The 9,359-nt window shown below is 41.0% G+C and overlaps 2 protein-coding genes across 2 annotated transcripts in view; one reads left to right on the top strand and one right to left on the bottom strand.

The window, feature by feature from the left end:
• Positions 1 to 9,359, bottom strand: part of RPL36 (ribosomal protein L36) — a 343,666-nt gene that overhangs the window by 29,903 nt on the left and 304,404 nt on the right. The window lies entirely within an intron of this gene.
• INSR (insulin receptor) overlaps positions 7,092 to 9,359 on the top strand; it is a 92,563-nt gene continuing 90,295 nt past the window's right edge. Inside the window, exon 1 of the mRNA XM_083348849.1 lies at positions 7,092 to 7,641. Within this exon, the coding sequence (XP_083204975.1) occupies positions 7,560 to 7,641 (82 nt within the window). The 5' untranslated portion in view covers positions 7,092 to 7,559. The remainder of the gene's footprint in view (positions 7,642 to 9,359) is intronic.

The raw sequence follows: 9,359 nt of genomic DNA, 5'->3' as shown, positions 1-9,359 counted from the left end.
GAACACTGGGCGCTATCTAACAAAATGAAATTCAATAGTGAAAAAAGGTTGTATATTTAGGCAAGAAAAACCAAATGTACAGGTATAGTATAGGAGGTGGTACCTTGCTCAATAGTAGTAACTGTGAGAGAGATCTTGGAGTCCTAGTGGACAATCATTTAAAAAATGAGCCAGCAGTGTGCTGCAGCTGCCAAAAAAGCCAACACAGTGCTAGGCTGCATTAACAGGGACAGAATCAAAATCACATGAAGTATTAATACCACATTATAATGCCTTGTTAAGGCCACACTTTGAATACTGCATCCAGTTTTGGTCACGATGTAAAAAAGATGTTCAGATTCTAGAAAAAGTATAGAGAACAGCAACAAAGATGATCAGGGGACTGGAGGCTAAAATGTGTAAGTTGCTGGAATTGGGTATGTCTACTTTAATGTAGAGAAGGATGAGAGGTGACATCATAGCAGTGTTCCAATATCTCAGGGGCTGCCACAAAGAAGAGGGAGTCAAGCTATTCTCCAAAGCACCTGAAAGCAGGACAAGAAGCAATGGATGGAAACTAATGAAGGAGATAAGCAATCTTCCTGACAGTTAGAACAATTAACCAGTGGAACAACTGGCCTCCAGAAGCGGTGAATGCTCCAACACTGGAAGTTTTTAAGAAGAGCCTGGCCAGCCATTTGTCTGAAATGGTATAGGGTTTCCTTCCTGAGCAGGGGGTTGGACTAGATAACCTCCAAGGTCCCTTCCAAATTATTATTGTTATTGCCTAAATGGAGGACTATTTCTCATCACTGACTGCATCTTGTTGACTAATGGTTAACACTGTCAAGATCCTTCTGAATCTTAAGTCTATGTTCGAAAGTGCTAGCAATTCTCCCTAGCCTAGCTCTATGTCATCTGCAAATTTGATGAGCACCCCTTCAATCTAATCATCTAGGTCATTTATGAAGATGTTGAAGAGTATTGCACCGAGGACAGAACCTTGAGGAACTCCACTGCATGCTTCCCTCCACATAATGTAATTCCATTAAGGACCACACACTGAATCCATTTGGTTGGTTGGTTTCTTTGTTAACCACCCATCTCCTTCAAGAGTTGGTTAGCCAACTGCAAATTCATCTTATAGTGGTATTGTTTATCCCACATTGTTCTATCTTACCAAAAAGTAGGCTATGGTCTGCTTTTATCAAAAGCCTTACAGATATCCAAGTATGCTATATCCACAGCATTTCCTTGATCTACTAATTTAGTCCCTTTATCAAAGAAGGCAATAATATTTGTTTTGCAAATGGGGAAGAAATGGAGGTAGTGACAGATTTTATTTTCCTGGGCTCCAAGATCACTGCAGATGGGGACTGTAGCCAAGAAATTAAAAGACGCTTGCCTCCTTGGAAGGAAAGCCATGGCAAATCTAGACAGCACACTAAAAAGCAGAGACATCACCCTGCCAACAAAAGTGCGTATAGTCAAGGCTATGGTGTTCCCAGTTGCAATGTATGGCAGTGAAAGCTGGACCATAAGAAAGGCTGAGCGCCAAAGAATTGAAGCCTTTGAACTCTGGTGCTGGAGAAGACTCCTGCGAGTCCCTTGGACTGCAAGGCGATCAAACCGGTCAGTCCTAGAGGAGATCAATCCTGACTGCTCTTTAGAAGGCCAGATCCTGAAGCTGAAACTCAAATACTTTGGCCACCTAATGAGAAGGAAGGACTCACTGAAGAAGAGCCTAATGCTGGGAAAGATTGAGGGCAATAGAAGAAGGGGATGACAGAGAATGAGGTGGCTGGATGGAGTCACTGAAGCAGTAGGCGTGAGCTTAAATGGATTCCAGAAGATAGTAGAGGACAGGAAGGCCTGGAGGAACATTGTCCATAGGGTCGTGATGGGTCGGACACGACTTCGCAACTAACAACAACAACAACAAATTCTTAATAAACCATGCTGGTTTCTAGTAATCACCTTGTTCATTTCTAGGTGCTCACAAACCTGCTGCTTGATTGCCTTTTCCAGCATTTTCCTACATATTGATGTCAGGCTGATTGGTCCATAGTTTCTCTCTGAATGATCTCTCCCACTGATACAATAGAGTTAGCCATCAATTTGCAGTTTTATTTCTTGTTCCTGTGACTGGAAAGATGGATGAGAATGCCACCCAATCCTGCAGGATCTTCCTGCCTAGGTCAGTAAAGGTCATGGTGATAGTTTTACATGTTTTTTTTTAAATGTGCTTTAATGCCACTTGTATCAGCTAAACTTTGGGAGTTGTTCTCTCACACCCCTGTTCTTGGCTGACAGTGTACTATTCAAACTGATACTCTTAAGAATTTGAACAAAACACGTTACTTAACGAATCATCATGTTCTAGCCTACAAATGTGAATACAGAAGTAGAAAAAATAAATATATGGCAACTGTTTCTATAAGTTGCCAAAAATATATTACAACATACTGAAAGGAGCATAAATGTCTAAGGATTCTGTTATATACAATAATGGGCAGCTGGTTTGTTTTTGACTTAGTATGTCAAATGAATACTGCAACTGTTGCCACTGTAGTTTGTAAATCTTGATTTATAAATCAGTACAAAAATGTTCAACTTTTTCTGGCTGGAAGATAGATATTCTCTCCCTTTAAAAAAATGGCCTTCAAGGATTGCAGAAGATACATTGACAAAAGGGTATGGTACTTGGATGGATAGTTTTTAAAATCCTAAAATAAATGCACTAAGCCTACTAGAGTTTAATATCACTATTGTGACGTTTTTGTCTTTAACACTAATTTTGAGAGTGTTGTACTAGTTGCCCATGGGCTACCAGGCCTGTTCAAGATGTGGATATTAGTCTGTAAAGCCTAAAGAATCTAAACCAAGTACAGAGTCCTCAACTTACAACCATTTGTTTAATGACTGAAGCTACAATAGCACTGAAAAAGTGACATGTCTGGCTTTCACATGACCGTTGCAGCATCCCCATGGTCACATGATCAAAATTTGATGCCTGGCAACTGACATGTATTTATGAGAGTTGCGCTGCTCTGGGTTATGTGATCACCATTTCCGACTTTCCCAACCACCTTCCCACAAGCGAAGTTAATGCGGGAAGCCAGATTAGTTTAAAGCCTGCATGAATCACCTAACAACTGCGGTGATTCGCTTAGCAACTGTGGCAAAAAAGATCATAAAATGGGGCACAACTCACTTAACTGCCTTGCTTAACAATGGAAAATTTGGGCTCAACTGTGGTGGTATGTTGCAGACTATCTGTATTTCAAAAGAAGGCCTCTCTGAACACCATCCAATGTATGCAGTATGATCAGCTAGAGAGGCTCTGCTCATAGTCCCTTCACAGTGACAACTCCTTAATTTTGCGGGTTTCTCCAAAGAAGTTCAGCTGTCCACTTTTGGAAAACAAATGAGAACATGCTTGTCACCAGGTACTTGAACAAGTTGTGTAAGTGGACAACAAATAGTCCAAGACCAGACTACTTACAAGTTTGTCTTTTATTTCTTTTTCCTGTTATTAAAAAAAATAAACTTTGCTTCTATTTTTTTTTAATTTTATTTTAAAGTACTGCTTTTGTTTTTGTAGTCACCACTAATAACTTGACAGCCCAAACCAGTGCTGACTCAGTAATATGACCTGCATAAAATTCTGCTTGAAATGGGCCAGTAAGATTCTTGGCTGATAGAAAAATAAGAACCGAGAAAAGACAACTCACCCAAAATCTAGGACAAAATAAAACAGGAGATATTGGATAAGAAATGGAACCAATCAAAGCATCACATGAAGGGATTTTAAAATATTACGAGGATAGGTACATTTCGGGGAATCTAGAAGAATGTCTGTCATAAGAGAACAAGTCTAGTTAAGAATGCCAAAAAAGGAAGAAGAGTTATAAAAGGGAAAGAAGGCAAAAGATTCAAATAAGTTCTGAAACTTATTGGGTTACCATTTATTCAATAACTGAAGAAAACAAAAAAACCTAGAGAAACCTGGGGTAACAAAAACAGCAAGTAAAGTCTTGCAAAGGATGGAAGCCGAGAGTGCTTAATTTCTTCTGAAATCATTGCATTAAATGAAGAGGAACTTTAAATAGCAATGTGTAAAAAATATAAGAGGCCAAGACATAGCAAAAAATGTCAAGGGGACTTGGCTTGAATAGATGTAAAATTTTGGCTTATTCCAGTAGTGCAAAAAATGAGTAACAGCTTTATGAAAGGAATCACTATAGTCAGCAAAGTATTTTCTATTTTTCTGTTCTACTTTATCAACATGAATTTGAAAATTTTATAAGTTTAGTGTCCGCCATAGATGAGAATTATTTTCTTCAGGTAGACTTTTTAAAGGGTGGAATCGAAAGATCAAGCACAGATCAAATGGCAAAATTAAAAACCGTTGTCAGCCCCTCGGGAGATTCAACTTCAGATAAAGTCAATTGAGACGAAAGAAGAGCCAATACTCTGTCATAAAATGAACATAGAGAGAAGGGGATAGATATAGTCAAAACGGTTGATGAGTTGGAAAGGCAGGGTATAGCAGAAAAACAATAAAATGGTCAGATTGGGTTTCTTTGAATAAACAAATTATGAAATTTCAGCAGTAAATCCCTAGTTAATTTCAAAATGTTGTCCCAGAAATGTGTGTGAGAATTTCTAACATCTTTAGGTCAAAGTTTAGTGGACATCCTTACTAAAATTAGAGGGAATATTAGGGTGCTAATATCCCCAAACATTAGTACCTGGGCATCTAGCCTTAACATTCAAGAGCCATGAGGACAGTTGCTCAACAAACTAATTATTAGGGCACGGTGGATGAAATATAATAGTACTTCAGCAATGGGAATAATGTCATTTATTAATTTTAGTTAATAGGAATTTAATCTCAACAACTAGGAATGCAAAAGATAAGTGTCAAGAAAGGTTTTTAAGAGACAAGTTGGCAACAGGTTTGTGGAGGAACTTCCTATTATTCCCACTCTATTTGAATTCATAAAATGTAGTATTAATTTAAGGGAGAGATTGCAGGGTAGTGGCTAGTTTCAAATATGGTCAAAAGATAAAAGTAAACAAACAAACAAAATCCCTATCTTATTTCTGTTCAATGGTGAAAAAAGTAAGGTTCTACATTTAGGCAAGAAAAACCAAATGTACAGGTATAGTATAGGCTGGGGGGGGGGTACCTTGCTGAGAGGGATCTTGGAGTCCTAGTGGACAATCACTTCAATATGAACCAGCAGAGTGCTGCAGCTGCCAAAAAAGCCAACACAGTGCTGGGCTGCTTTAACAGAGGGATAGAATCAAGATCCTGTGAAGTATTAATACCACTTCACAATGCCTTGGTAAGGCCACACTTGGAATACTGCATCCAGTTTTGGTCACGATGTAAAAAAGATGTTCAGATTCTAGAAAAAGTATAGAGAAGAGCAACAAAGATGATTAGGGGACAGGAGGTTAAAACATACAGTATAAGGAACAGCTGCTGGAATTGGGTATGTCTAGTTTAATGACGAAAAGGACGAGGGGGGGACATGATAGCAGTCTTCCAATATCTCAGGGGCTGCCACAAAGAAGAGGGAGTCAAGCTATTCTCCAAAGCACCTGAAGGCAGGACAAGAAGCAATGGATGGAAACTAATCAAGGAGAGAAGCAACCTAGAACTAAAGAGAAACATCCTGACAGAACAACTAACCAGTGGAACAACCTGCCTCCAGAAGTTGTGAATGCTCCAACACTGGAAGTTTTTAAGAAGAGCCTGGACAGCCATTTGTCTGAAATGGTATAGGGTTTCCTGCCTAAGCAGGGGGTTGGACTAGATGACCTCCAAGGTCCCTTCCATCATCATCATCATCATCATCATCATCATCATATTATTATTATTATTATTATTATTATTATTATTATTATTATTATTATTATTATTATTATTATTATTTCTAAGGCAGCAGCTCCCAACCTTTTCTATACCCCACACCGCTAGAACGCTTCTGATATATTCTTGCACCCCTTACAAAAGTTCGAAATAACAGCAACGAATTACGCATATACACTATAATTTTAAAAACCCATACACCCAGTTGGGAACCCCTGTTTTAAGGGGATGTACAATTAGTATCATGAACATCCCTAAAGAAATTGATAGCATCTTCCATTATATTATTTGGATTCAGAAATGTAATTCTCCCATACAACTTAGCTTGTGTTATTCATGCTATTCTTATTAAAAAATGTTTCCCTTTCCCTTTTAATTAATAAACTCTTAGATTTGTTTTAATCTATTCCGGTTTAAACAGCCTTTTGACCACCCCCTCAAGCCCATTAATCTATGTTTGCTGTTCCCTCTCTGTAATTACCAATTAAATTAAATCCATGCTCATTAATTACTGCCCTATCAATGCGTTCGCTGGTCTCTAAATACACCTCTAATTAACCTGCCTCTGTATTCAACATTAGCCCCTTCTATTTATCAGGGTAGCAATTCATAGGAATACCTATTTAATTAGTCCTTCATTTCCCATCAGCAATGAGGTGCGTATTAACGCTCCCCTCCTGTTCCACGGCTCAGCTTCCCCCTCGGCAGTCAATGGCTCGCCTTACAACGGAAAAGCCCCCATTTATTCATCGATGAGGCGATCAACCGGTTAATAAACAACCCCTCGAGTGCCTCCAGACAAGTCCGCTACCCGCCATAAAAAAAAAAGAGAGGCGGCGCAGCTCTGCCTGTATCAAGCAGTCCTTACGTCAATTCACGATCCCTCATTGCTCCCCCCAGCCCCCGTCCAGCCAAAAGACGAAAAGGCAAAAAAAAAGACGTATTGCACACACACACACACACACACACACACACACACACACACACACACACACACACATATATATGTAATATGAACCCCCCCCTCCCTCGCATGCCAGTCCGGGGATGAAGCCCCTCGAAAAAGCGCGCAGATGTTCTCCTTGCCCGCGACTGTCACCGTCGCCTGCCATCCCGTCCGGGCTCCGGGAGCCGCTTTTTCCCTCCCGTCTCCAGGGCTGCCCGGCTCATAGTTGAGAAGGGGGAGGAGGAGGAGGAGGAGGATTCATCAGGCCCGGCCCTTCGCCGCGCCTCGTTGCTCTTCGCTTCTCCGCCCTACGCTCCGCCGCCGCCGCCGCCACCGCCACCGCGGCTGCTGCTTTTTTGGCGGGGGTGGCTTTGGCTACAGCGGGAGGCTTCGTTGTTTTTTGTCCACCCGGGACCCGTGAGGGAAAGGAAGGCGGAGGAAAGGCCAGGCACGGCTGGGCGCGCTTGGCTGCAGGAGGAGGCGCGGCGGGGCTGTTTTTGTTCGCCGCCGCCGGACCCACCGACCGACGGACCGACCCAAGCAACGCCGTCCCAACGCTCCTGTCAGTCGGTGACTGGCGCGGGTAGGAGGCGGGTTCCTTCTTGCCCTCGCTGGCGGGTATGAGAAGGCCCCGCCGAACGGCAGCAGCACAAACGGCGGTCCTGCAGAGCCTGACGCAAAATCGGGCCCGGAGCCTCGACTGCTCCTGACAGCTCAGCCCACAGCCGCCGCCGCCGCCGCCTCCTCGCCATGCGGTGGTGGTCGGGGCCGGCCCTGGCTTTGGCCTTGGCCCTAACTCTGGCTGGGATGGGCACCTGGAGCCTGGCCAAGGGTAAGTGCCAATGAAGAGGAAGGGGGTCGTGGTGGTTCGGGGTAGCATTTTTTGGAGCCCTACTTTGAATAGTAATAGCGGCAGAAACAGCGGAGGCAATAATATGCATGTGTGTGTTGCTGGTTGTGTTGCTGTGGTGCAGCCTTTATATCACTTACTTGGGGTGAGGTTATTTGGAAGCGCTTACCTAGGGCTGCCAAAGGTATGTCTCTTGGTAAATAACTTGTTTGTCGGTACAAGGGCAAGTGTTCTGGGCGTCTGAGGGATCTCTGTCTGTCTATCTGTCTGTCTGTCTGTCTATATCTATCTATCTATCTATCTATCTATCTATCTATCTATCTATCTATCTATCTATCTATCTATCTATCTATATCTATCTAATCTATCTTATCTATATAATCTATCTAATCTCTCTCTCTCTCTCTCTCTCTCTCTCTCTCTCTCTCTCTCTCTCTCTCTCTCTCATTTTTACATCTCTCATCTTAGTTAAGTGACTCTGAGAGGTTTATAGGATGTTTTGGAGTTTTTCTGACATTCGGGTTTAAGTTGAAAACTAGGCACGTGTTACATATACTAGACAATTTCCTTCACGGGAGTGTGTGCTTTGAAAGTTCTCCAGTGAAATGTTTTGTCAGTGCAATGGCACAGTTACAGAGGTGGGGGGGGGGGTTTAACCTATTGAATGAGACTAAGGCTGGGTTTTCTAGTCCATTTTTTCTCCAGAAGTATTTGCTCTGAGGCTTCTGTGGGTGTTTTATATTGTTATTATTTTGATCATTGTTACTGTAATGTATCGGTAATTTAGTATTACTAATATTACTTGTTAAGGAACTGGATGAGCCCTGTGTGTGTCTCTTTTTGCTTCCTAAGTAGAATGTGATAGTAATATGGACATCATATCCTCAGCTTGTGAGTTTTATGGTGGCAAAAAATCTTGTGACAATTAGTCAACTAACTTATTGTACTTTATAGTAACCCTATTCCATGCAGTTTGTAGAAAGTTTAAAACAATTCAAGAAGTATCTTAACATGACACTGGCTTAATAATATCTAATATTTATTTACACTAAAATTTTATAGTTTACTATCTTTTACTAAGAATTATTTAGTGTGAATCCCCTTCAAGCTTTTTCAAGATAGAAAAAAGTATATTGTCACTATCAAAGAAAAACTTTACTGTGTAAATTGTGATTGAATTCTGTACAAGAATTACTTTTGTATTTTTTGCTACTCTAAAATAAGCAGAAGTCTTAAAAGTGTTTATTGGATAACACCCTGGATGTGTAAGTATACTTATTTATTTCAATGTGTTTATATTCTGCTTACCCTCCATATAATCTAGATGTTAACTATTGTAAATATTGCCCTTAAACACATAAAGGATCACTTAAATGCAGAATAAATCCTCAGACTAAAAATGCATGTAACATTCTATTCTGAATATTTTTGCCAGTTGATATACCACAGCATATATCAACATTAATATTACTCTTATTTAATCATGTGTTTTCTTAGGATTCATATTTGGGCCTTTCAGCGGTATCTAGTTCAAGCAACAGCTCTTTTTTTCAAGAAGTATCCTGGCTTAGATGGAATAATAATTTTAAAAATGTTACGTTATAGTCCAGACATGTCAAACACAAGGCCCGGGGGCCGGATCCGGCCCACGAAGTGGTTTCATGTGGCCCGCGAAGCCATCCTGGAAACAGTGAGGGAAC

This window comes from Vipera ursinii (assembly GCF_947247035.1).
Source record: "Vipera ursinii genome assembly, chromosome: 1".
Classification (NCBI taxonomy): Eukaryota; Metazoa; Chordata; class Lepidosauria; order Squamata; family Viperidae; genus Vipera; species Vipera ursinii.
Note: the sequence above shows the minus strand (reverse complement) of the source record. Positions and strands in the feature narration are given on the sequence as shown.